The sequence below is a fragment of the Balaenoptera borealis genome (assembly GCF_965194805.1).
Source record: "Balaenoptera borealis genome assembly, chromosome: 9".
NCBI lineage: Eukaryota > Metazoa > Chordata > Mammalia > Artiodactyla > Balaenopteridae > Balaenoptera > Balaenoptera borealis.
Genome location: NC_138873.1, coordinates 15,817,423 through 15,844,804, shown reverse-complemented (window position 1 = coordinate 15,844,804; position 27,382 = coordinate 15,817,423). Strand labels below are relative to the sequence as shown.

General features: G+C 43.3%; 1 protein-coding gene across 1 annotated transcript; it reads left to right on the top strand.

Moving 5' to 3' along the window:
• The first annotated feature begins 1,493 nt into the window (after positions 1 to 1,493).
• IYD (iodotyrosine deiodinase) lies at positions 1,494 to 25,599 on the top strand. Its single transcript, XM_082405567.1, has 5 exons — positions 1,494 to 1,969; positions 13,779 to 13,970; positions 16,368 to 16,527; positions 21,633 to 21,789; positions 23,578 to 25,599. The coding sequence occupies exons 1-5, from the start codon at positions 1,792 to 1,794 to the stop codon at positions 23,758 to 23,760; spliced, it is 870 nt and encodes a 289-aa protein (XP_082261693.1). The 5' UTR covers positions 1,494 to 1,791; the 3' UTR covers positions 23,761 to 25,599.
• The last annotated feature ends 1,783 nt before the right edge of the window (positions 25,600 to 27,382 follow it).

Sequence of the window (27,382 nt, the reverse complement as noted above, 5' to 3'; positions counted from 1 at the left end):
ATAGGTGAGGCCAATTAGGTTTAAAAATCTTTTGAAATTTTTCCTCCAACTTCACACTTGAACTGAGATAAGATTTTGCTGCAGACATAGGCACATCCTATTTCAAGCCTTTAGCTTGAATACTTGATATAACACTTGCTAAATGAGCACTTGAGAGAAATGCTTGATGAAGGTTGCTCGTGTGAATCATTAGAAACTGTGTTCCCTCACTCAATGCCCCAGGAAGTCTCTTTCCTGGAAAGTTCTCTTTCACCTCATTTGACTTCCCCTGCAAGTACACTTGTGGGATGTTATGAAAGCAAGAAGGACACGGGGACAGGGGTAATCAGATTCACCATCAGCAGTGCAAGTTAAAAGTCATATGTGTGTCTTGGGAAAATGTGTTTTCTAGACTAATGTTATTCACAATGTGGTCTGCAGACTGGCCAGTCCATCCACTCTTGTTAACCAGTCACAAAATGAGGCACGGAGCACACACTAGGACAGAAATTCAGGCAAAGCAACCATGTCACTGCACTACATACTGCCTAGGCCAGCTGACTTTTTAATTTGTATTTATTTATTTTTTTGGAAAGAGTTTGTCAAGGAAAGGAAGAATGCATTGATTAGATTTTGACACAAGCTGCTTGAGTAGCATTGTCCCAGGTCACACTGGGTTTGTCAAGACAGTAAAAGCTTTATGTCCTCTGTGGGGTCTTGTCCTGTCTCAGACAGAATGAGGGACCCAGAGTGCTCATCTATCATAGCACTCATTGCGCTGCATTGTAACGATCTTTTTAAAATATCACAAGGTATTTATTTAGTATCTATTTTTTAGTTATAAAAATAAATAGCCCCTGCTAAGCCATGAAAATGAAGTTCTGATACCTGTTAAAACATAGATGAACCTTGAAGACCTTCTGCTAAGTGAAACAAGCCACTCACAAAAAGACAAATACTCTATGATTGCACTTACGGGGGTTCCTAGAACAGTCAGAATCATAGCGACAGGAAGTTGGTTAGAGGTTACCAGGGCCTGTGGGAAGAGGGAGGGGGTAGTTATAGCGTAATGGTTAGAGGGTTTCTGTTTGGGATGATGAAGCAGTTTGGGAAGAGTGGTGATGGGTGTACAACATTGTGAATGTACTTAATGCCATTGAACTGGACCCTTAAAAAGGGTTAAGATGGTAAATTTTATATTGATATTATTATATTTTATCACAATAAAAAAGTAGAAAACAATAGTTCATGCTGGTTGAAAAAAATTCAAATAATGTAGATACATATAAGGCAAAATGTGAGTGAGAGGCCTGAGATAGGCAATCCTTCCCTGTCTCCAAAACCTCAGGATAAGGGAGATTTGGTAATCACTCAAAAGGGGCATGGAGACTGGTTGAGAAGGGGCCAACTCCAGGTGATTCTTAGCTTCGGGCCAGTTGAAGACACACTGCTCTCAGAGAAAATCTACAGGAGGAAGAGTAAACACTTTCCACCACTGCTGGTAAGATCTAGTGCATTAAAGTGTTTCCTCAAATCCTGGCAATTATTGTCTAAGAATATATTGATTGAGCACACAGTTTAAAAAAGTGCACACACCAGTGCATTCCCAGAGCCACAACACACCCGAGACACACGGCTGTGATCTTTTCTCCTTTGCAAAGTCCTCGGAGAGTCAGCGAGTTGACTCTGTTCCTTCCCCTGGCCCCCCTCTCCTTCCTTCACTCCGTCTCCCGGCATTCCCCACTCCTGTCCCTGTTTGTTTAAATACCGGCCTCGGCAGTATCGGCCCCATTCAGAATCAGCCTCACCACCATGTTTCTTCTGACTTCAGTCTTGGTAGGAGTTGTCTGCCTTTTGATGGTGTGGATCTTTAAAAGTGCTGATGGAGACACCCAGAGAAGGAAGGGGGAGCCTAGAGCCAGGGCCGAGGCTCGCCCCTGGGTGGATGAAGACTTGAAAGACAGCACTGAAGTCCACCAGGTGGAAGAAGGTAAAGACACTGGCCATGTTGCTTGGTTTTCAACTTCTGTATTTTTAGGATGAGGGCAAGTGGATGGTGGGGCTTATGGAGAGGAAGAAACATAGGCAGGTCAGTTTCATCATCAACCTCTGTCATGCAAACAAATCAGTGTGTGACAGAGACATCATTTCTCTCTGGTGGTCAGCTTGTCACCTGCTGGCACCAAGCTCCCTTTATTTGTGGGTCCTCAGTAAAAAGCTGTTGAGGGGGTGACATTTTCCCTGGCTCCAGTCCTCTGAGGCTGCTAAACTCTTTCTGAAGGGGCACATCACAGGCTGGGGTGGCTGCGGGTTAAGTGGTCAGGTTTTGATCAAGAACTTTGGAATAAAAAAGGGGCATCTACCTAGGGTCTCGCTACCCTTCATTGCACCAGCCCTGTGGGTCACAGATAAGAGTGGCTGCTGTCCTCCAATCTGAGTGTCCAATTCAGTAGACAAGGCAATAAACAGGCAAACGATAGAGAGTAAAACAGAGACGAACTGGGTGGAACTGATTGTAAGGTGTTTTGAGAAGGCTTGGGGGTTTGGTGGGGCAGCTAGAAAAAGGCTGAAGCAGGCCTGGGGGATTACTAGGATATGAATACAAAGGTTAGGAGGCGAAGAGGAACAGAAAGAGCCTGAGTCCGGAACCCCAGGGAAAGATGGAAGGACTGTACTGACCAGGGGAGGGGTGAAAATGAAGTGGGGTGCTGAGGGCGGGCCGGGGCATGGTTGACCTGAGAAAGAAGAGGTGATGAAGGAGGCAGGCAGGAAGGGAGACGTTCTGGAGGAGCTTTGAGTAATCTGTGTTTGAGGTTTGTCTGAGGTGGTTTTGTGGGATGGATTCGACTTGGAAGAGGCTCAGTGACTCTCAGCTGGGGTAGTAATGCCTCCACCCTCCCTCCCTCCCTCCAACAGAGGCCACCTGGACGTGTGTGTGTGTGTGTGTGTGTGTGTGTGTGTGTGTGTTCTGAGTTGTCCTAACCTCAGGATTGGGGGGTGGGGTATAGAGCTGGCACTCAGTGCTGGGAGCCAGCAGTGCTAAATGTACTGCCCAGGAGGATCCAAATCCAGGCAGCCTCCTAGCAGGGCAGCCTCTTACTCTCCCCCATCAACCCCGAATGCCAATTATGCCAGTTGAGAAGCACTTCCGTTGAATGAGCACGAGACCCACTGTGAAGCTGAGTAAGGATCTGTGCCAGTAATGATGGGCTGGGCGGTGGTGACAGTGCGATGCAGAGGAAGGGGTGAATTAGAGGGACGGTCAAGGAAGAGCAGTAGGGTCTAGTAATAAATCAGGTATCAGCAGAGGAAGAAGAGGGCACGATTTGGAGACTGGAAGAATCAGAATAACAACTGTCATAAATGGGTGAGGGAAGAGGATCCAGTCTAAAGGGGAAGCTGTTGAATGTAGTGCAGGACGTGTTAGATTTGAGAGGATAGTGACCCATTGAAGCAGAAAGGCAGGGAGGTTTCTAGGTGAGGGATCCAGGTCACAGACACTGATTGGAGAGTCACCAGCATAGGGGTGATGCTTGGAACTTGGAAAACTAATGAATTCACTGGGGGGTATTGCTAGAGAGAAGGCTGAGGTTAGAACTTGGCGGGGGGGTGGGGTGGGGGGGCACCTTCAGATAAGAGGAACTGCCAGGAGGAATGGACTCAGAAAAGAAGGTGTGGGAAAGGAGGGCCAGGGTAGTAATAACAAGCCCTCACATAGCACTTCCGGTATCCCATGTCACTTTTACATATGGTGCATCATTTAGTCTTCACAGTGAGGCAGGCACTATTATCATATCCGTATTACAGATAAGGAAACTGAGGCTCAAATCGGCTAAGTCACCTGCCCAAGCAATTAGTGATAGAGACAGGACCCAGGCAGGCTGCCTCCAGAGTCCAGGCCTACAGGCAATTTGTTAGGCTGCTTTTCCAAAAGAATGACCCAGAACAGAGGGGGCAGGAGATAGCCAGCAGGGTTAAACATTCCCTGAGAGATCAGAAGTAGTGTGTATCGAGGAAAGGCCACTGGATTTGAAAACCCAAGAGCTTGAGGGATACAGAGGGGTTGATAAGGCTGGTGGGGAACCAGGGACCTGGGGCTGGGCCTGAAGGTTGGGAACAGAGAGCAAAGCTGTATGGCCCCGTTCTGCTTCTCCACCTAATGATTCACTTTTAATCCTCTGCCTCTCCACTCTCTCTTCCTCACACAGAGAAAGGAACTGAACACATAGTGGCGGCTCGGCAGCCATGAGCAAATCTCCCCTGAGTGCAGAGTTCACAGTCTCTTGTTGGGATTTTTGTTGTTTACATAAGTGATACTTACTGAGGTCACACAGGCACACAGGTGGTAGGAAGGGATTAATGTTTAAACTCAGTCTCCTCTGCCACCCAAGTCCCTGCTCTTAACCATTGGGTGGGTGGACACAGTCTAAGAGAGGATGTATAATTGGAGGTATAATTGGAGAAGAGAAGGGATGCCATTACCAAGGAAACATGAGATGGTTTTGATAACAGCAAATAGATACCAGATTCAAACCATTTTGAAAATTAACAATCAGGGACAAAACAGTAAAATAAGTATTATGGGCCATTCTAGTGTGAGTTAAGGAATATATGGGTACTAATCTAGCCTCCGCCAGCTCTGATTCACAAAGAATTCCTATTCGACATTCATAGATCAAGGAATCAGCATGTGTGGGGGGATGGGGGTGGGGAAGGGTCGGGGGTACAGAGAAGACATGCGGATTAGAAGTCAGACACAGACTTCCTCTGGGGACCAGTCACACGTGGCATCCTGTTAACGCATTTCAGCTCCTTGTTTATCTGTAGCAGAGGTCTGAGGAGGAGAAATGACTGGTATTTAATCTCAAAGTGGAAACCTCAGATTGTTTCCCTAAAATGAATGGGGAATACTGAACAAAACATCTCCAGTCAGGCCCAGATTCATGAAAGCTCATGGAACTGGAAATAGGAGAAAAAGATATAGGAAACACATCTTATTAAGATGTGTCCATTTTAATGTTAGTGCGGATTTTCTTCACTCAGCTTCACTAGCCATCCAGAAGCTATTATTCTAACTGAAATTTTGATTGTCCCAGTGACCACTAAAAATGTCTTTGTTAAAATTTTTATCTGGTGTGGGCAACACCTGAGAATAAAAACGTTCCCTCGGACTTGGGAAAGGACAGATTTTCATGTACCCATAGGCAGCTGTTTCAAACCTGTTCATTGGATCAATGACAACACATCTCAGTAAAAGCTTAACAAGTCAACCAATTAGAGATGGATTCACTCTAGTACCAGCCCCTCTGAGGGCCAACCAATCAACAACAGTCTGAACCAAGTAACCCTGCTCCTGCAGATGATATCAACCCTCTTACATGCCTGGAAGTCCACCAATGCCTGAACTCCATGCTTCCCAACCAAGTGGTGTGCAAGAGCTAGCCTATGGGGCTAGCGAGAGCCAACTGATCAATGTTCAGGAAATTTGTGGGCCATTTGTTCAACTGCCAATAGCTTGAGATCGGGCCATGATGGGAGGGTTTACTCTATGGGAATTGGCAAGTGCTATAAACCAGGGCTCTTTTTTCCCTCTTCTCAGAGAGCTGGTTTACCAGCACACCGCTGACAAAAACACTATGTAGGGCAGCACTCATGACCAGCATAGTTTTCCTTTGCCCGAGGAAGCAAAAAATTCAGCTTCATCTTTGCATTTCATCATTCTTTGGCACACCTACGTGTGCATACTTCTGCATGGCTAATTTTAAAAGGCTGGTCTACCAGGGCTCCTGTAAGACATTATGGTTCTAGGACAAAGGACAGGTAACAGATTCAGATGAGAGAAGATTAGGGAAAGGAAAAGATGTGAATGGAGATGTTGTCCTTGGGATCAAGTCTGGGTGGGTTCTGCTGGGGAAAGTGAAGCTCAGCACAGAACACTGGGGACACCGGGGACACCACGAGAGGTAAAGGGGCTCAGAAAACAAGTTCTGTCAACTTCACCTGGGATAGCGTTGCTCTCTTCAAGGCCTTTCCATCTGGACATCTGCAGACTCCCCAGCCCCCAACCACCCCTGCTGCTGCTAGTGAGGTAGTGAGTCTATATTACAGTCAGGGAGTCGAATGGCTGAGAGGCCCACGTAGGAAGCAGAGCGATGGCGGAGACGGTGGGAAGGAGTTCTCTGAGCCGGTGTTGAGCCTTGAAGCTGCTCACATTGCCACCTTCAGAATCTGTCTACTGTGAGAGCCGTGTCACCCTGAGCCTTATTAATACTGGTGCTCAAGCCTCCCCCGAAATTGCAGGGAGGGAACAAGGATGACATGACACAAATTGGCCTTGTAGTTTCATAGCTGGAAAACATTTGGCCCATTTGCAAAGATTCTGTAGAAGTAGAACCGCAAAAACACAAAAGCAATTCACGTAGAGACGCAGCCAGAAAAATGCCTCTAAGTTAAACATTAAAGGATAGAAGTGGCCTAGAATTACTTGGTCATTAAACCTAATTATGGAGCAATTTAGGATTCCTTGGCATTCAAGCAATGATAAAAGGTGTGTTGGTCTTGGTGTCAATAGCAAACCCCATGTGTGGCAGCACAGGACTTATATTAAAAGCAGACCACAGTAGCGTGCGTTTATTTTAGAATATGTGGGCTCCACAGCTTGAATGAATCCCCCAGAGTGGCTTAGCTGGTCTGGGGTGGAGGCGGGACAGCTGCGGAACAGAGGCTGTTCTCTTTCCTCTGGTGAGGGTTTATGCCTCGGGGGCAGTCAGGAGTTCAAGAGGAAGGAGAGAGCTGTGCCTTTTTTTATCGGTTCACTGCCTTGAGATCTCTTGGAGCTTCTTTCCCAGCGGGCTCAGCCTGTCCCCTTTCCCAAGGCCAAGTGTAGACTTTCTGGGAGAGGCTCCAGGAAGAGCAGCGCCCCTGTGCTCTGCTTGGATGGCCCTTCTGGACAATCCAACCCAGTGGTGGTTGGGACCATTTGTCTGCTGTGCTCAGAGATAAGGCTGTGCTGATAAAGCTCAGGCAGCAGCTCCTTCATTCCGCTAGCTAGGAGCGCCTACCCTGGACTCTAGCTGCTGCAGAAACTGCCAAGTCATGCCCATCGGCTGCCTTTAGTTTACACAAATGCTGAAGTTAGAGAGACCTTGCATGCGTTGGCTCATTTTCCACTTACTGACTGCGGAGGTTGCCGGACTTCGTGACAAATGGTGTGGGAGTACCACTGGTGTTGAAGTCTTTGCTGACACATTTGCTAAGGTTCAGGGTTGACACTGATGCCATCTGGGTTCGGTTCAGGGTGGATTGCTAGAAAGCTGATAGGTGTTAGTTGCCACTCTCCCGTCACACTTACTTCCTCAAGCCAGCAGGGACGTGCTGTGTGGCACGGGGAGCTCTGCTCAACGTTACCTGGCAACCTGGATGGGAAGAGAATTTGAAGTGGGGGTGGATACACGTGTGTATGGCTGAGTCACTTTGCTGTGCACCTGGAACTAGCACAACATTGTTAATTGGCTGTACTCCAATATAAAATAAAAAGTTTAAAAAAAATGTATACAGTGTGGGTCCCCACTGCCCCGGCTCGTAAAGCATAAAAAAAGAAGTTTCTCAGTACTAGCTGTGAGCTAACCGTGGTCCCTGTTGGTGCTGTAGTTGGGTTCTCAGTCTCTCTGAAGTCCCCTTTTCACGAGCGTTCCCTCTGGCCTTCTGTTCCCTGGCTTCATACACCCAGGAGTGAAGTGTGGGGGTGCTGCTGGGGGAGAAGGTCACTCTTCTACCTGAATTCCATCAGGAAAGTCGCAGACCCTCAGGGCCAGGCCCTGGCTCTTCTTACTCTCTTCCCTCTGTTCCTATTGTCATTCTCATCTTTATCTGAGGTCTCCCAAAGTGACATCTCGTCTTCTGGACATTTACTGCTGTCCTCCCTTATCCTCAGGGAATACGTTCCAAGACCCCAAGTGTATGCCTGAAACCCTAAGTTTTTTCCTGTACATATGTACCTATGATAAACTTTAATTTAAATCAGACACAGTAAGAGAATATCCAAATTGCCAGCATCACTACTCATGTGCTTTGGGGTCATTATTAAGTAAAATCAGGGTTACTTGAACACAAGCAGTATCCTGACAGTCGACAACCGAGAGGCTACTAAGTGACTAATTGGGTTGGATACATGGACAAAGGGTTGATTCACGTGGGTGGGGGGATGGAGCAGGACAGGCATGAGATTTCATCATCTTACTCAGAATGGTGCACAATTTTAAACTTATGAATTGTTTTTTTCTTGAATTTCCCATTTCATATATTCAGAACACAGCTGGCCATGGGACACCGAAACCTCAGAAAGCAAAACCTCTGATAAGGGAGGATTATGGATTACTGTATTGGGGGAAAAACCACTGATTAAGGAGTTAAGAAACCTAGGCTATAGTTCTGGCTCCATGAAGGATTGCTGCGTGGTCAGGAGAAGTTAATTGTGCCCATTCATTGCTATTTCTACTTTTGTCCCACCTTCCCCAGATGGGTCATCTCTCATCCTCTTATCTCACTTAGGAAAGTGTCAGGTGTCTTTTCTTTTTTTTTTTTCAGATGTTCTTATATCAATATAACAGTTGTAGTCAGTTGATCTACCCTTGTGGGTGTTTTTGGTAATTCGTTTCTATGGCCTTCTCATTAAAAAAAAAAAACAACCCCACAAAAAAACCCTTAATTGTGAAATGTAATATGCTTACTAGAAAAGCGTATAAAAGATAGATGAATGGCTTAACAAATAATTTTAAAGCAAAAATCCATATAGTAATCACTTAGATCAAGAAATATAAATTTCCAGTACTCCATAAACCCCTATATGTTCCTTCCCAGTAACAACCTCTTCCATACCCTATAGAAGTAACTATTATTTTGAATTTTATGGGAATTACTTCTTTTCTGGTCATTCTTTTTATTTTTTTAAACTGTATTTTTAATTTTTTTTAAAAAATTCTTTTTTAATTATTATTTATTTATTTTTGGCTGTGTCGGGTCTTCGTTTCTGTGCAAGGGCTTTCTCCAGTTGTGGCAAGTGGGGGCCACTCTTCATCGCGGTGCGCGGGACTCTCACTATCGTGGCCTCTCTTGTTGCGGAGCACAGGCTCCAGACGCGCAGGCTCAGTAATTGTGGCTCACAGGCCTAGTTGCTCCGCGGCATGTGGGATCTTCCCAGACCAGGGCTCGAACCCGTGTCCCCTACATTGGCAGGCAGACTCTCAACCACTGCACCACCAGGGAAGCCCTTATGCTGGTAATTCTTTTGGAAAATTACATATAAAATTTTTTTGAGGTCTAGGATACTGTTACTTATTCCAGGGACTACACATTTGCACCTACCAGAAGAGCAACATTCTAACACTCTGGGGCAACTTTAATCTGAGGTCAAGGCTTGCGGTTCCCTGGATCACTCACAGGATATTACCTTAGGCTCTAAGGCACCAGGGCTGGATTATTTACATTTTACTCTTACTATTGAAACATAAATCTTCAGGCCCTGGATGGCCCTGGGGGTTTGACTTTGGTCATCATCCTTTTATCTCAGCTCAGCCTCAAGGCGGTTTCTAGGTAATTGGAAAATATTCTCTGGACATTTGAGTGCTGGTCTACCTCTGTGGGTACTAACCTTCACCCAGATTTTGACTGTGATGTTCTACAGTCACAGATTAGTTCTTCAGTACTTAGAAGAAAATGTTCTAAATGTATTTTACTAAGGATTTTAGCTTTCTTTACTTTGGAGGTTTGGTGTAAATTATGTAAATAACCATTGCTGGAAGTGAAAATCCTTTAGTAAATGTCACAAGAATCAGAATCATAACCAAAACATCAGTTAATCTATGGCATCAAAGTGGATTTGTAGCTACTCAAAGAAGGAAGTAACAACTAATTATTTTCTATCACACAATTGAAGGCATAGGATATACATTATATCAGGCAAATATTCATTGGCTTTTGGGTGGTTGTGAATGATGAAGATATATGATAGCATTATATTCAGTTTTCTAAAGACACTGTTTAGGTAGTACAATAATAATTCAGGTAAGGCATATACATGCACACAAATAAACCTTAATGGTTTAAAACAATCTAAATTTGTTACTTTAGTGAAAGTAAGTGCTGGGCATTTTCAGCAATTTTGTCATCGTGAGCTCTGATTACCTGTTCTTATCTGAGTAGGAGTTGCCTCCTACTGGTGATATGGCTTCTCTGCACCTGTCCCCATCAGGCTGAAAAATATCAGCAGATTTAGGAAAGTCTTCAGCCTTTGTGTAAAAGAACCATCTACTCATTAGATTCCACTGATATTTTCAGTGGCTATTTCTTGGGCAGCCTTCTTGGTGAAACCTTATTTATGTGATTAAAATTCCCTGAAAAGTCCAACTCACATCAACTCATTCTGGTTTGATGTACCGAGGTCCACTTTCTGTAGTAGCCTCTTTTTGGTATCTTTTGCCTCCTAGGGTCTAGGAGTTGATGAAGTCCAACAACAACCAGAAATCCAAGACTAACTCAAGATAAGCAAGGAGTATATATATATATATATGTATATATATATTCTCCATTCAAAGCATTCCTATTTTTAACACTTTTTAACTTTTTGAATACAGCATCTTAGAATTTCTTTCAGTTGAAATCTTTGTAGTCCACATTTAAATCTTTGTAGTTCAGATCAAAAGTATTGTCTACTCATGGGTTTGAAAGGAATGAAGAAACGCACGTATTCAGAGGTAGAGCTTCAGTTTCACCTATTGAATCCTCCATTGCATCTTCATCTTCTGTAAGATCTTGAGCTACAGATAATCGGTTTCTACAACTCTCTGAACAGGAAGGAAATGCGGGAAAGCAGAAGTGGCAGAAGCAGGCAGGTGTAAAGATAAATTTGCTGTAGGTAAATTGAACAGATTTTTTTCTTATGGTTAATATTTTTGTATCTTGTTTAAGAAATCCTTCTTCTCTACAGGGTCATGAATATAGTCTCCTATATTCTTTTCTAAGAGCTTCAAAAGTTAGTCTTTCATAATTAGAACTGTGGTGAGAACAGGCAATATTCATTAATTTTCAATATCTGATGGAAGAGTTTCAATGTTTCACCACTATGTAGTTGGTTCTGGGTTGTTTTGGTGTTTTCCCCCATAGTTAGACTTTATCAGGTTAAGAAAGTTCCTTTCTACCCCAATTTACTAAGAGATGAATGCCAAATTTTATCAGACACCTTTTCTGCATTACAGTGATTATTAGCTTGTGAATGTAACAAACAACATTGTTTTCTAAAGTTAGGTTAACCTTGCATTCCTGGGGTAATCCCAACTTGGCCAAAGTGTATTGTTTTTTTATATATTGTCGAATTCTGTTTACTAATATTTTGGTTAGGACTTTTTGCATCTATATTTATGAGAAAGTTGAGCCTGTAGCTTTTCTTTCTTTTAATGTCCTAGTCAGGCTTGGTAGCAAGTGTGCGCTAGTCTTATAGAATGAGCTGGTGGGGAATGTTTCCTCTATTTCTATTCTTGGGAAGAGTTGGAGAAAACTTAGCAATAATTGTTCTGTGAGTGTGTGGTAGAACTCCCTCATGAAGCCATCTGGGCCTCTTCCTAAGGGAATCTTTTTTTTCCTCTGGCTGATTTTAAGATTTTATATTTGATTATAAAAGGTGTGGGCTTCTTTTCTGTTATACTGCTTGGGATTTACTGGGCCTCTTGAATCTGTAGATCTGGCATTTTTCATCAGGTTTTCATATCACATATTCTCTTTCAAATATGGTCTCTGCCACATCCTCTTTCCCATCTCCTGCTGTCACTATCATCACGTATATTAGAACATTCTCGCTCTGTTTTATTTTTTCTTGATCTTTCTTTTATGTTTTCTATCTTTTGGTCTTTCCTTGCTCTGTTCTAGATATTTTCTTCTGAGTTGTCTTCAGTTCATTAATTCTTTCTTTAGGTATGTCTAACCTGCTATTAAACCCACCCACCAAGTTCTTAATGCTATTATTTTATTTTTCAGTTCTAAAAGTTCTATTTTAAAATATTTTCTATGTCACTTTTCATCTTTTCCTGTACCCTACAGATTTATATACATTTGTCTTTTTTTTTTCTCCCTCTAAACCTAGTAATCATAGTTGTTTTATCTTTTGAGTCTGATAATTCTAATATTTGGAGAATTTGGTGTCTGACTCTATTTTTAAAAGCCTATTCTGCTGTTTCTTGCTCAAGATATTTTTTTTTGTATGTCTGGTTGTCTTTTGTGGGTTGCTGATAATTGTACTTAAAATTATTTATATGTTGGCATTTGCTTCTGCTGGGTAATGGGGGTATTTTCAGGCAGGACCACACTATTCCAAATTCAAGTTTGAGGCAGGACCCATCAAAATGTTATAACCTCTTGGGGGCTGATTTATATTTATGGCCGTGCCATGTGGCATGCGTGATCTTAGTTCCCTGACCAGAGATGGAACCCATGCCCCCTGCAATGGAAGTGCAGTCTTAACCACTGGACCACCAGGAAAGTCCCTGATTTATTTATGATTCTTAGTTTTTCTAAGGATGTAGTCTTGGGGTCCCAGCTTTTTAGACTTCCCATCGTATATGGGCCTGGGCTTTGATTTCTGTCCCTCTTGATCCCTGAAAATATAAAAATAAAAATTCAAATATATTGGGATTGGCAGATGTTATCAGGGCAAATGCAGCTTCTGTGCTTATTTACCTCTGCAGGATCATATTTTCCCTTCACTTTTGGCCTGGGAATTTCTTACTATGCTGTCAGTAACTCAATGATTTTAACAGGGCTTTATAAAAAATTATTTACTTCAAGATCTTAGTGGTTTTCAGGGGACTTCCCTGGTGGTCCAGTGGTTAAGACTCCATGTTTCCACTGCAGGGGGCACGAGTTCAGGGAACTAAGATCTGGCCAAAAAAAAAAAAAAAAGATCTTAGTGGTTTTCAGCCAATGGAGATTGTTTCAAATAAGTTAGTTCACCATTAACAGAAATTTGCATTTTTCATCTTTATGTATGTAAAAGTTTTCTTTTTCTTGATTTATAACCAGTCTGGGCTTTGAAGGACAGTCAAGATCAGAGTTTAAGGATTGTGTAGACCTATTTTTCTCATTTTTTCTTGATGTTTTTGAGCTCATAACCTTACAGATATCTTGAGAAGTTTATTTCCTTCTCCCCAGTGACCACCTTATGACTATAAGGGAGTAAAAATAATTTTCTCTGGCTGAGACACCACTCCCCCATAATAAAAACAGATTAACAAGAGAAAAACAAACAGAAATTTAATAACATGTATATCTCTTGTGTACATGGGAGAGACCCAGGAAAACTGAGTAACTCCTCCAAATAGCCTTAGCCACCACCTTAAATACCATCTTCAGATAAAGACAAAAGAAAGGTGTTGGGGACTGGGGAGAGCCAGTTATGGGAGGTTATCAGGAAAAGCAGACTAAACAAGGGTAAGATTGTTACAGAGATTTAAGTCCACACCTTCTCTGTTGACACGAGTTTCTTGTGATTTAGAATCATCCTTCTCTTCCTGGTACAGAGGGGGAAACACTTCCAAATAGAGATTTCCTTTATAAATGCAAATGTCTCTTACAAAAGGGTGACTTCTACTCGGGTCTTCAGAACTTCTCCTGTGTCTGCGTTTCCTAAAAATATTCAACTCAAAATAATTCTTATGCTAAAGAGACATATTTGGGGGGAGGGGCATATTGCACTCCCCTTCATGACCAAGAGAGATCCTCTAATTTGCTATCTTCCTTGTTCTTACTGGCAGACGCTGACGAATGGCAAGTGTCAGAGGAAGAGGTGGAACACATCCCATTCTCCCACACCCGGTATCCTGAGAAGGAAATGCTTAAGAGATCCCAGGAATTTTATGAACTTCTCAATAAGAGACGGTCTGTTAGATTCATAAGTAATGAGCAAGTCCCAGTGGAAGTGATTGATAATGTCATCAAAGCAGCAGGTCTGTAAGTGCACAGTGGGTCTTTGAGAACATCCGCTACAAATGACAATAGTGAAGCAATGTTGAAGTTCAAACACAGTGAATAAAGCCTGGAGTGATAGGTTTACCTGTAAAGTCTTACCCAGGTGTTGACTGACTGCCAGGCACAAGATGATTTCCACTTTCTACAAACTTTTAACTATTACAAACTTCTCGGGAGCAGATGTGACAACAGTTCAAAACTTCTGAAATTATTCAACATTATAAAATTTATGAAGAATGAAAATTTCTGAACACATTATTATACATCGGAAAAGAAACATCCTTACTTTCACCTCCCCTTAAAACACACACACACACACACACACACACACACACACACTCACTTACTCACATTTATACATTTCTCTTTTGGGAACTGAATTTCTTATATTACACACCATGATGCTCTAGTACTGTATTCTAATGAACTAGCAAAATTTATTCATGTGAATTCGCAAAGTAAATCAAAGCAAGGCAAACATTTTTCCCCCTCTTTTGCTTTTTATTTATTTATTTATTTGTCTGCTTCGGGTCTTAGTTGCAGCTTGCGGGATCTTCGTTGCGGTGTGCAGGATATTTTGCTGCCGCGAGCGGGCTCAGTTGTGACACCGGGGCTCAGTAGTTGCAGCACGCAGGTTTAGTTGCCCCACAGCATATGGGATCTTAGTTCCCTGACCAGGGATCAAACCTGCGTCCCCTGCATTGGAAGGCGGATTCTTAACCACTGGACCACCAGGGATGTCCCCCAAATGCATTTTCAATGTAAATTAATATCTATTCCCAGAGGAATAGATGAGAATTATAGAAAAAGGGGGAGGAGATATGAGAAAGCCCCCTATTTGAGAGTCTCCTCTGATTGGATTCTTATTCCTATATAAATCACATTTAAGTTCATTTGCAGAAATTATTGCATGACTATTATAAACCCATTGCCCAAATTAAAAGGAAGGAAGAATAAAACAGTTCATTTCAGTTAAGAACACAAATGCACTAGATTGGTGAGTCCTTTATCTAACTAATAGCAGTTACTAAATTTCTTCTGCGTATAGATCTGTATCTAAATATGTGGGTGTGTGCATATGACATTCAGAGAAGTTTGGCATAATTGAAAACATTAGGGGGCAATTTATTTCTTATGTTTGGTGATGCCAATATTTAGTGAACAGACAATGTGTACAAAGTGAACTGGAATCCCTCTGTTCAGAAATTTGGGCTTTATGTTTAGATTTGACTTACATTTCACAGTTCAATCATGCCCTCTCTACCATGGGGACTGGTGGATGGCAAACTCCTCAAGGCTGGCCTGAGACCCCTCCTGTAGAGTTTGTGCCATTGAACTACTCACTAGGAAGAAAGGAATACTTGCTTCTGAAATATACCACCAGTGGGTCACCATGGTCTACTTCTAGAAACAGCCATTTCTAGGACAGAGGGGTGACACCCAGATCAGAAGCTGGGCCAGCCCATGGCTGGAATCTTTTTTATTTTTTTAATATTTATTTATTTATTTATTTTGGCTGTGCCAGGTCTTAGTTGTGGCCTGTGGGATCTTTAGTTGTGGCATGCGAACTCTTAGTTGCAGAATGCATGTCGGATCTAGTTCCCCGACTAGGGATCAAACCCAGGCCCCGTGCATTGGGAGCATGGAGTCTTACCCACGGGACCACCAGGGAAGTGCTTCTGGCTGGAATCTTAAAGGGAACTTAAGCTCCTTGGGTCCCGCGATGCACTATGAAGCTTTGTCTGGGATATTGGGACAGATCCAAGTGTGGGCTGAGGTTTCCCAAAACCTGTGAGAGCTGGAAGACACTGTGCTATGTGTCTGAGTGCCCAGGGCCAAGAGTTCTCGTGTGTTCACAACAGGGCCACAAACCCCACAGTGCCACACTCAGAACTTTGATGTAGGCACTAAACAATTTATAGTTCAATTGCCTATTGGAGAGGGCTTTTGAAACCATTTTACCATTTAAATTTTGCCATTTCCAATAAACTTCATGACTTGATCATTTTTCAAGAATATCGAAACAAACAGCATTTTGGAGGATTTTGGCTATCAGAGCTTCCCATCTGTGTTCCCTTATTGGTCACAGAGTAGTTCCTAAGGATGTTTTCTCTCACATGATTAGAGAAGCAGTGATAAATTCCCAAAGCCTAGGAACTACTGGCCTTGATCTCAGTTAGTTGGTTTGGAGACCCTGACAGAGATGCTGAACAAAACGGGCCTGGCAGCAACATCCCAGAGGCTACCGCTAGGCATTTTGTGTGTCAGGTGATCTAACTTCATTTTGAGCAAATGTGAGTTATATTTATTCTTAATTAACAGTCTCAGATTTTTCTTGCAGCTTCAATTTCTGATTTTAATTTAATGGGTGATAGGAACAGCCCCAAGTGGGGCCCACACAGAGCCCTGGACCTTTGTGGTTGTGAAGGACCCGGACGTGAAGCATAAGATTCGGGAGATCATTGAGGAGGAAGAGGAAATAAACTACTTGAAGAGGATGGGACCTCAATGGGTTTCAGACCTGAAGAAACTGAGGTACAAAAGTGGGTAGAATTAAGCATCTTTGGTTTGGCTTCCTAAAATGAAATAACTATGACTTTAGTTTCCTGGTTTTGTTTTAGGTGTTAAAAAGTTTCATTTTACCTGTGGAAGAAATAATGGAAATTAAGTCAGGCCTCACCGCTGAATTGCCTTGAGCACACGTATTGCGCAGGGGTGAGGGATGCCAGCTGGAATCACATCTGGGTTCACATCGTAGCTCTGGTTTTCCAGTTGCAAGACCTTAGGCGTTTGCTTACTCTCTCTAAGTGCGCTAGTCTGGTTTCTCCAGAGAAACAGAATCAATGGAGAGAGAGAGAGACAGACAGAGACAGAGAGAGATAGAGAGAAACAGAGAGAGAAAGAGATTTATTGTAAGTAATGGGCTCAAGTGATTATGGAGGCTGAGAAGTCCCAAGACCCAGCAGACCCAGCAGAGTCGATGGACTAGCTCCAGTCTGAGACCAAAGGCCTAGGAACCAGGAAAACCAATGTGTAAGTTGCAGTCCAAGTCTGAGTCCAAAGGCAGGAGAAAACTGATGTCCCAGCTCAAAGACAGTCAGGCAGAAGGAGAAAATTCTCCCTTATTCCACCTGTTTTGTTCTATTCAGGGCTTCAGCGGTTTAGATGAGGCCCACCTACGTTGAGGAGGGGAATTTGTTTTACTCAGTCTGCCAATTCACATGTTAATCTCATCCAGAAACATCCTCACAGACACACCCAGAATAATGTTTAACCAGCTATCTGGGTGCCTTGTGGCCCAGTCAAGTTGACACATAAAATCAAACATCACACTTCTGTTTTCTCACCCAAAACGATAATGTTAAAAACTTGGTATCAGGATTAGATAAGATAGAGGCTAAGAGTAGGGCCTTAGAAGCTAGAGTGCTTGGGTTCAAATATGAGGTCTACCACTTATTAACCTATCTGTGCCTCAGTTTCCTCATCCGTAAAATGGGAATAAGTCTAGTATCGACTTCATTATGAAAATTAGATGAATTTGTAAGCACTTAGAACAGTGCTGGCACATAGTAAGGGCCATATGAATCTGGTAAATAAATAGGCTATGACCCAAATAATTATTAGTAAATACTTCTGAGGATCTTGAGTGAAGTAAATTACATTTTCCTATAAATAGTCTTGTACATGATCTCACTCAGCAGGCTTTCATTTTAGTACATGTTTAGTAAAAGTACAAATTTAGTACAGGTATAATATTCATTAGGCATTAGTAACTTTGCAGGCTTCCTTATCTCCAGGGAAGAAGCAGATTGGAATTCAGTGTAAGTGGATTTACCGTGAGGCTTCAGCGTATTCGGGTAGACATGTGCGAGGTTTCATTTTTTTCCTGGAAACTACAACTAACTATGCTTGTTAATCCCACTTTTCCCATTGAGGACCAGTCACCCTACACAATATCTAGGATGGATTCCATAATTTCTCAGTCATTTTTGTAGTTAAAACAGTCACTTCCAAGTTTTTCCGACTCAGCCTTGTCATTTTAAAACGCTGGTCACAGGGTCCTCTTTACAAATACTGCCCTCCCCACAGAAGCATCTCCTTTCCCTTCTAACCCCTTCTCAGGCTGAGTATGAGGAGGGATGGGGCACAGGTATTTGTCCTGACCTCTCAGAAGGCCCTGAGGGGAAGCCAGCTCGAGTTCTTGGCACGTAGAATGTAGAGGTACTCATGCCTCTGGCTCTCAGCTCTGGGCCTTTAGCGGCCAGTTCCAGCACCAGCCATCCAGTACCCACTGTGACACAAGCCTGAGAAAAGGCAGTGGGATCTCCGTCTTGTGGGGGTAAAGTGGGACTTCTGCTTCGGTAGACAGGGCTGGGTGGTGAGAAGGATGGCCTCTAAGTCCTACTCCTGTCTCATTTATTTGCCCCAGAGGACAGTTTTTCTCCTGAGATATTTAAACCCTATTGAAATTGATGTCTATTGGCGTTGTAACTTATGGCTGTGTTCTGGAATAAGTGCAGGATATTAATAATGAATATATAAATCTCATTGCATATTCATGAGAAAAAACGGATGGGTAAAGTCGAGTCTCTTTTCTTAGAGATATGCTGTGCTGTGTGTGTGCAGCACCTGCAAAACGCTGCCCGCCCCGTCACCCCCCAAAGAAGGCAGCATCAGTTGCTCTCTTGTCTCTACGCTCAGAGCACCTAATACACACCTTCCGTGCATTTAAAACAGCCATTACCACATAGTTATTTAATTATTGGCCTACTTTTCTTCTCATTTTATAGGCCATATTTTAGAAACCTTTGTGGTACACCAAGATACTCTGGAGAATCCAATTAACATTATAGACTTTCTCTGCAGACAATATGCGTGCATGCACACACACACAGACAGATATATATATATACACACACATATATAGTCTCTAGGGTCCAGGGACCTCCAGTTTAAAAAAGTCTTATACTGTAGCACCTAGCACAGTGCTGATGCATGGTAGGTAATTAAATAACTGTTTGTTAAATTGCATCACAAATGAACATATGTCCTGACAGCCAGTTTGAGTCAACTCTGAAACTCATAGCTGTCGTTAAAGGCTTGATATACAATCTGGTCCAACCTACCCGTCAAGGCTTCTTCTCCTGCTGCTGGCGTGAGACCCTTCACCCCAGGTGGAAGGTGCTAATTGTCCTTTCTTTTTTTTTTTTTTTAATTTTTATTTATTTATTTATTTATTTATTTATTTATTTATGGCTGTCTTGGGTCTTCGTTTCTGTGCGAGGCTGTCTTGGGTCTTCATTTCCGTGCGAGGGCTTTCTCTAGTTGTGGCAAGCGGGGGCCACTCTTCATCGCGGTGCGCGGGCCTCTCACTATTGCGGCCTCTCTTGTTGCGGAGCACAGGCTCCAGACGCGCAGGCTCAGTAATTGTGGCTCACGGGCCTAGTTGCTCCGCGGCATGTGGGATCTTCCCAGACCAGGGCTCGAACCTGTGTCCCCTGCATTGGCAGGCAGATTCTCAACCACTGCGCCACCAGGGAAGCCCTAATTGTCCTTTCTTAACAGGCCTCGGCACGTTGCTATCTTTTTATTAGCTGTAATATGATGTCATGATACATTCTTGTAAAACTGAACAAACCCAAAATACTAGCTACCAATGTATGCCTAGGCAAAATAAGTACAAAGATTAGTAAATATTACTAACCTGCCTCTGACCTAGTAAATTACTTATTCTTCACCTCATATTTAAAAATTGTTTTGAATTATTCACTGTAAAATAATACGTAGTAATAATAATAATATTAGCTAACACATACATGGTACTAGGTACTATTCTAAGCACTTGATCTATTTGGGCTGATTTTACTGTCACAATAACCATTTGAGGTGAGTGTACAATAGTACATTTTACATTTGAGGACACTGAGCTGTGAGAAGGTGAGTGGGTTGCCCAACACGGCAAAGCTAGATGACTCCAGAATTTTTTGTAAACTATTAACATTCTCCTGCTTTGTAAAGAGAAAAAGAATTGATACTGGTCAAATGTGAATAAGCTGGTTGAAGTATGGTAAAGTAGCTTTGAGAATGTAATGTATAGAAATTAGCAGTATACAAGGAACTGTAGAAAATACACACGTGGGTTTAATGTGTTTTAAAACAAGGAAGTGGGGCTTCCCTGGTGGCACAGTGGTTGAGAATCTGCCTGCTAACGCAGGGGACACGGGTTCGAGCCCTGGTCTGGGAAGATCCCACATGCTGCGGAGCAGCTAGGCCCGTGAGCCACAAATACTGAGCCTGTGCGTCTGGAGCCTGTGCTCCGCAACAAGAGAGACCACGATAGTAAGAGACCATGATAGTGAGAGGCCCGCGCACCGCGATGAGGAGTGGCCCCCGCTTGCCGCAACTAGAGGAAGCCCTCGCACAGAAACGAAGGCCCAACACAGCCATAAATGAATAAATAAATAAATAAATAAAAATTTTAAAAAAACAAACAAGGAAGCATAACTAGGCTAAGAATGAAATGAGTGGTGACTATCTCTTGCTTATTGATGACATAATTTACCCTAAGGAAAAATTCCAATATATAGCATTGTATGAGTATCTTTCCTTTGAATATCTGAGCTAGGGTGTAGCGTTTGCCAAAATGTATGGGCAGGGTAATGAAATAGAGAAAGATATGCTCTTATCTGGAAAATAAAAATGGAAACTCAACATTTATACCTCCTGTGAGTTACCTCCCACTCCCACAAAAGTTTCCTTCCTTTTCTCCATAACTTGGCTAAGAACGTTACCATCTGCCCACCTGGAATTTCGGTTCAAACTCACCGTCACCTTTTTCTTCTCCCTTGTGCGCTCCTGTGCCAGATCTGTCAGCTCCTGCCTCTACAACTCCCCAAGCTCTCCTGGGCCATTGCCATTGTCTCCTATCTGGTCCCGTTTGAGCTGGTCCTTTGCCCACACCAATCCGCCTCTTTGTGAAACAGATCCGATCGTGTGATGCTTTTGCTCAGAAGCTTGTGATAACTTTCCATCACCCACTGAACAAAGTCCAGGACCCTGCAAAATCTGTATGAAAACTGCCAGCCTCCCAACCCGTGCCCCACCACGCACACCATCCTCCAGCCCACCAGGCTTCTGAAATTCCCTGTCCGGCCAAGCATTCTCCTTCCGACTCTGCCTTTTGCTCATCTTTTCCCTGGGCTGCCCTTCCCAATGCCCCTTGTCTAGCTGGTCTTCAGTGCCCTGCCTCAAGAGAAACTTTGGAAATATTCTGACAATCTCATTCAAAACTAACATTCTATTTTGGGACTCCTAAGGCCCTTGTCTTATATTTCTTTAATAACACTTACCAGGTTTTAGTTTGCTAAATTTGGCTTACTGCCCTCTGGGTTATAGGATCTATCTTCGTATCTTTCAGCATTTCACGTGTCTTGCTATATCAGGCCCTTATTAATACCTGTTTACTGACTTTGGATAGAAAAAGGTAAACATGACGTGAACAAAAATCCCACTCTTTTTCAATTTAAACATGAAAGGCAAGTAAATGTTTCTATTTTTAATGCATATAAGGTGGTAAACAGGGAACAAAAAAACCATCAAGAGAAAATATTCTTCTGAATATCTTTTTTTTTCCCCTTTAGGACCAACTGGATTAAGGAGTACTTGGACACAGCCCCTGTTTTGATTCTCATTTTCAAACAAGTACACGGTTTTGCTGCAAATGGCAAGAAAAAGACCCACTACTACAATGAGATCAGTGTTTCCATCGCTTGTGGCATCCTCCTAGCTGCCCTGCAGGTATGTCACCCTCCCACTGGGCCCAAGAGACAGACTTAATACTTGGGGGCCAACTGTGGTTTCATTGCAAATTTCAGCTGAGTTTCTAGTTCAGGGACAGGAATTCCTCAGTAAGGGAATTCTGATGTAAAAACTGCCTCTGGAAACCTGGATTGGTGCTTCAAACAAGCTGGCATCCTTCCTGGAAATTTACTTCTAACATTATTTAAGGGTCAAAAAACGGTCGCTGTGTTTGCCTTCATCTGTAACGACATGAAGCTTTCAAGGGCTTTAGTAAACACCCATGAAGAGCTTCAGAGCCTGAAAGCTCCAGGGCACGGCTTCTCAGCTGCGTTGTCTGAGCCAGTGGGATGATTCAATAGCTATAAGGGGAACTCTATCATAGAGCTCCTGTCCTCAGAAGTTGAGTTTACATCATATTGCATTAGAAAGATGTCCACGTGCTTAAACAATTCCATAGTAGCTACAGCCATGCTAAGTGTGAAACAGAGCAGGATTGAGGTCTGCCTTTCACATGGTTCAAGTCATTCACTCAGCAGATATTTTCTGAACTCCTTCTATGTGGCAGATCCCAGGAGTCACCAGGAATAGTCACCTCGTGAACTGTACGTTCTGGTGGGGACTGCGGTCCTGGGAGAGGGTGGAGAGTGACAGTAAACACGTGAAATAAATAAAACAAACAGGATTATAAGAGCGAATGAGCCTACTTTCAAGGGACAGTAGATTCCAAAACACTATGTGCTTCTTCGTTATCTCGAAGAAAAATGTGTTTGCTGAAAACTTGCAAAAGAGTCATTGTGACATAAAAGGGGAATGTGTGTTTAGATGACTTGAAAAACAGTTCCAAAGGAGCTGGCATCCTATTTACCTCCCGACTCTGTAACAGATAAAGGAATTGCTGTGCAACGTCAGACCGCAGGGCACCGCCCCCGTCCTAGATAGGGTCCCTGACGAGGCAGTTTAGGCTTGGCGTGGGTTCCCTTCACCTGTGGTTTCTGTGCATTCCAATCAGCAACTTCTCCCACTTTACTGTGGAGTTTGCTGCCCTCTAGCTTTCTGTAAGGCATAAGTCTGAGTGTAGGTCTTGATTTGTGAAGGAGGAAGGAATCTTCTGGAAGCCCTTGTCTGGGCAGATTGCACAGAGACTGGAGGTGTGCTCGACCCCCAAAGGCAGTTCCAGAACCTCCTTCTGGTCCAGGCTTAGCAATGAGCATCTGACGGGAAAAGCAGGGGGGCATAGAGAGGGCCAACTGGGAAAGCGTCTTGAAGTTACACGTGATTTTTATTGGATATTTATTATTCGAGGGGTCTGGGAAGAGGTTGGTGGAGCATTTCCTCTACCTCTTACATACCCCTTGGCCACTAGGTCCTCCATCACTGGACATAGGTATTTTCAGCTGGGGATGGCGCTCTGCTGCCACGGTTGGTTATATAACCACAGGAACTGCCCTTTGTTTTTCCATTCCTTTGGTGTAGTTGGATTCCCCACATTTCTTTCCATGAAATAACCATTCCCATTTCTTAAGCATCAGTGAAAAGTGACTGGTGTTTTCTTCTCTGAGAAGCTTCCCACTGTTTGGTTAAGAGAAAGTGGGGTCTGGGGAGGTCCAGGAGGGCAGGTACGATTCAATACACCATGGCCCAAGCTGGTCGTCTCTTTGCCGCCCAACTTCAGGGAAATGATGGGACAAGCAAATCCTGTAGGGAGTAGAACATGCCCAGGCTAGAAGCAGAGCTGGGGTTTTGCGTGCTGACTTGAAAATGATTTCTTTTCCTCTCCTGTTACAGAACGCGGGACTGGTGACTGTCACGACCACTCCTCTCAACTGTGGCCCCCGTCTGAGGGTGCTCCTGAACCGCCCCGCAAATGAAAAGCTGCTGGTACTGCTCCCTGTGGGGTACCCCAGCAAAGAGGCCACGGTGCCTGACCTCGCACGGAAGCCTCTGGATCAGATCATGGTGACTGTGTAGGCAGGGCACAGGCAGGGACCTGCTGGGAGGTGATGCCCCCCACTCCTTTCTCCTGTTCCTTTTGGGAGCACAGGCTGCTCTCTCCCTGGGCGCTCCGTCTCCCTGGCACTCCACTCCGCGGGGTTGACCTCTCTGTGCGCGAAGAAACCTTTGCACTTTCTGCAGCACTTTGAGTCTGAGGAGCCCTGATTCCGATAGTGTCATTAGCTGAACCATACAGAGTAAGAGATGAATAGGTATGTTCTCTTCCATTTCTTACCCACTTTGGAAATGCATTAAATTTTTGCTAAGAACATGCCCTTGGTTTTTAAAGTTTTGTAATTGTTCCAGAAAAATCATGGGTGATTTTTTTCTTTCACTCTTTAAAAACTCAAAGAGGAAAGAGTCATCAGAAAATTTAATATAGTCCCAAGAATTCAGCTATGTGATGATTTTTAAATTTAAATTTAGACTGATCAAACGGTTTTCTGCCCTCTGCTTTCTGGTGGCTTTTAGGCAAGGATGTACTTTTGAGATGCACTCTTCCTGAGCTTTATGGATATTCTGCCAGTTTTTAATGAGTAACCTTCAAAATAATTAAAACATCACAAGCACAGAACAGAACAGCGCGTGCTTGTGTAGACGGGCAACCATCTGGACCTATACATGGTTAGTCGCATTGTCCAGAGTGCATGTTGCAGCTGCCTCGCACCAGCTCGTTGAAGCTGACGGTTAAATATTCAGGAATTTTGTAAGCCAGTTATTAAACCATTTGCAGCTTGAAATTGCCCACGGTGGGAGTATTTACACCATGGCAACCGGCAGGCACACAAATCAGGGCTTGCTTTCTTTTTCTTAAAGGGAACTGTTTTCCAGACACTAGGGAGTTCTGTGTTCCCCTTCTTTTCTACTCTCCCCCACGAAACACACTTATCCTCTTCCTCCAGATGGCAGTCACACTGTATGCAGCCGATGGGGTCACTGGGTGCCGGGCGGGGACTGCCAGCTCTAGCCCTTCACCTGTCACCCTCTGTCTTCCCTTCCAGGGCGCTGCTCACACAGGTACACTCGGAACTCAGATAATTGCTCATCAAAAGCAACTCTACTCACCTCTCTATCTCCTTCCACTGTCTTTTTTCTCTTCCATTTTTTTTTTTTTAAACTCAGATCCCTCCAGAAAAACTCTCCTGCCTCTTTTCACTTCATTCATGTGTCACACGGTACATTGATAAGATCATCAATAGTATCATTGATAAGAGTCAGAGCTGGTGACAAATCTGTATCAGAGAAAAGGAAGAATTTTTTTCCCTTTAAAATATAATTAGAGGGAATTCCCTGGTGGTTCAGTGGTTGGGACTCGCCCTTTTCACTGCTGAGGGCCTGGGTTCAATCCCTAGTCGGGGAACTAAGATCCTACAAGCCACGCGGTGTGACCAAAAAAAAGAAAAAAAAAAGAAATAAGACTCTTACAAATATGTGCATATAATTAGATATTACAAGAACCTGTGCTGTCGGCCTCTGAAGCACCCAGAGTCTCTTTTAGAATCTCCAAAATCTTCCATCGAAAATCTTTTTCTCTCTAGACGTGCTTTTCCCCAAGTCTACACATTTTACTAAATACAAACGTTCTTATATTTTGTTTCTATTCTTTAAAAAAAAATTATTAGTATTGTGATAGTTATTTGTCCTGAACTCTTATCGTAAACGAGCATTGTTTTAACAACATTGTGGGTTTGTTAGATATATGTGAACTGCGCTGGGAACCTAATCACTGTACTTCAAGTTGTTTTTAACAGGAAAAAGATACTCTGAGTTCCAACAGCAGAACAATAAACACTTTGGCATCACGGTGCAAAGAAACTGAAGTTATATTTATGAACTTCTCTTTTATTTCGAATGTTTTGAAGCTGTTTGAGCCCATGGAGCTCTTTGCTAGTTTTAGGGCAACCTGCTGAGGAGCCGCGGGTACGGGAGAACCTTGCCCCCCAGGTGTGGGTTGGAGGAGGAATCCGGCCACTGGTGGGGGTCTGAGTGCAGTTGTTCAAGTGCAGAACCACTTGAGAGGAAAGTGGAAGTCCTATCACATGGGTTAGGGCCCTTGAGCAAGGGTTGATCTGGTCACCTTCTAATCATGCCACTCAGAAACACAGCCCTGATTTCTCATGGATGCTGAACACATTTACAAAGGTACAGATTTGGGGGGTGCTCCAGCCAGCTTTCTCTTTGGGGGATGGAATTATTAGTAATTCTTTATCTGGACAGCACAGCATAGATGGGCCTGGATTCAAATTTCCCTTCTGCCGCTCCCCAGCTGGGTGGCTGTGGAGAACTGAATCTGTCTCAGCCTCATTTTCTTCATCTGTAAAATGAGGATAAATGCAGTGCTTATTACCTCAGGGCTTCTGTGGAGATTGAGTGTGATGATTCACATGTAGTTCCCGGCATAGGGTAGGTGACACATGGTGTTAATTTTGGGCTCTTGATATTATTATTAGTGTTATTATCACTATCACTAATACTATGTGCTATGCACATTAGACCACAAAAATTAAAAAATAAAATGACACCCTTTAAGAGTCTTGTCCTTAATGCACAAAATCATCTTAAAATGTAAAAGAAAGGTGTTCTGTCATCTCAGCTTGAGCCTGAGCTGTTCTGAGGATTTAGGTTGACTTGGTTGTTTCTGGTGGGTTCTGGGAGCCTCTGGATGGGACCTCAGAGTCTATTTAATAATAAGGTCTATAAACAGAGATCTATTTAATAGTAAGGAAAAGAGTCCTTGGAAAACTTATTTTCAGGGAAGGGAGACTGGAGACATATAGTAAGATCCTATGATGACAATCAGCATCAGAAAAAAGGGGCAAATCTAAATGTGGTTTAGAGTCTGCCCCTCAGATACCAAGTCCTAGACTCTCACTAAAGTTCCGGGGGAGAGGGAGATGGAGCAAACAAAATAACTGCTCCCTGAAGATCTCTCAGTGATGGGGGTACAGCCCAGCCCTTTGATGCACTTATGCATAGGGTTGCATTCAAAGAAACATCAGATGGTTCTTGTTTATCCAATAATCATAGATCAGCAATTAATATCTTTACTGCCTTCTTTTGAGAACACAGCAAAGGAAGATTCCAAAACTGAAAACCCTCTTTCCCATCTGTCTTTCTCTCTAAATATATATCTAACCGACATATGACAGCTGCTCCCAAGGTATATATTGTCCCCATTTGTAAATCATCTCAACATTTTGTCACAAACTCGCCCTATGAAGGCTCTCTTATATCCCTTGCTCCTTTCAGTCCTCTGTATCTATTTTTTTTCTTCTCACTTTTCACCATTATAAAGCCAGCTGGCCTTTCTGGCTTTCTGTTCTTGCCACTCCCCCTCCTCCATACATTATTCTGATCCTGGTAATAAAAGCCTAATAATGACAGGTGAGGAGAGACCTTTCTTAGCAGGTTGGGGAGAGGGGAAGAGACAGCGTAGCTTCGTATGTCAGTATCACCATCAAGGTCACGTCCAAGAGACAGTGGTGGCAGTGGGTATAATGGTTGAGCACATGAGCTTAGGAGTCACCCAGCCTGGGTTTATATCCCTGCTCTGTCAGGGATCTAAGGAGAAAACTCTTATTTCCTTGGTGATCTTGAA

Coding starts and splice junctions, on each gene's coding strand:
- IYD (XM_082405567.1), top strand. CDS start 1,792: ATGTTTCTTCTGACTTCAGTCTTGGTAGGAGTTGTCTGCCTTTTGATG. Junction 1,970..13,778: donor AGTCCACCAGGTGGAAGAAG/GTAAAGACACTG, acceptor TCTTACTGGCAG/ACGCTGACGAATGGCAAGTG. Junction 16,528..21,632: donor TCAGACCTGAAGAAACTGAG/GTACAAAAGTGG, acceptor TTTCCCCTTTAG/GACCAACTGGATTAAGGAGT.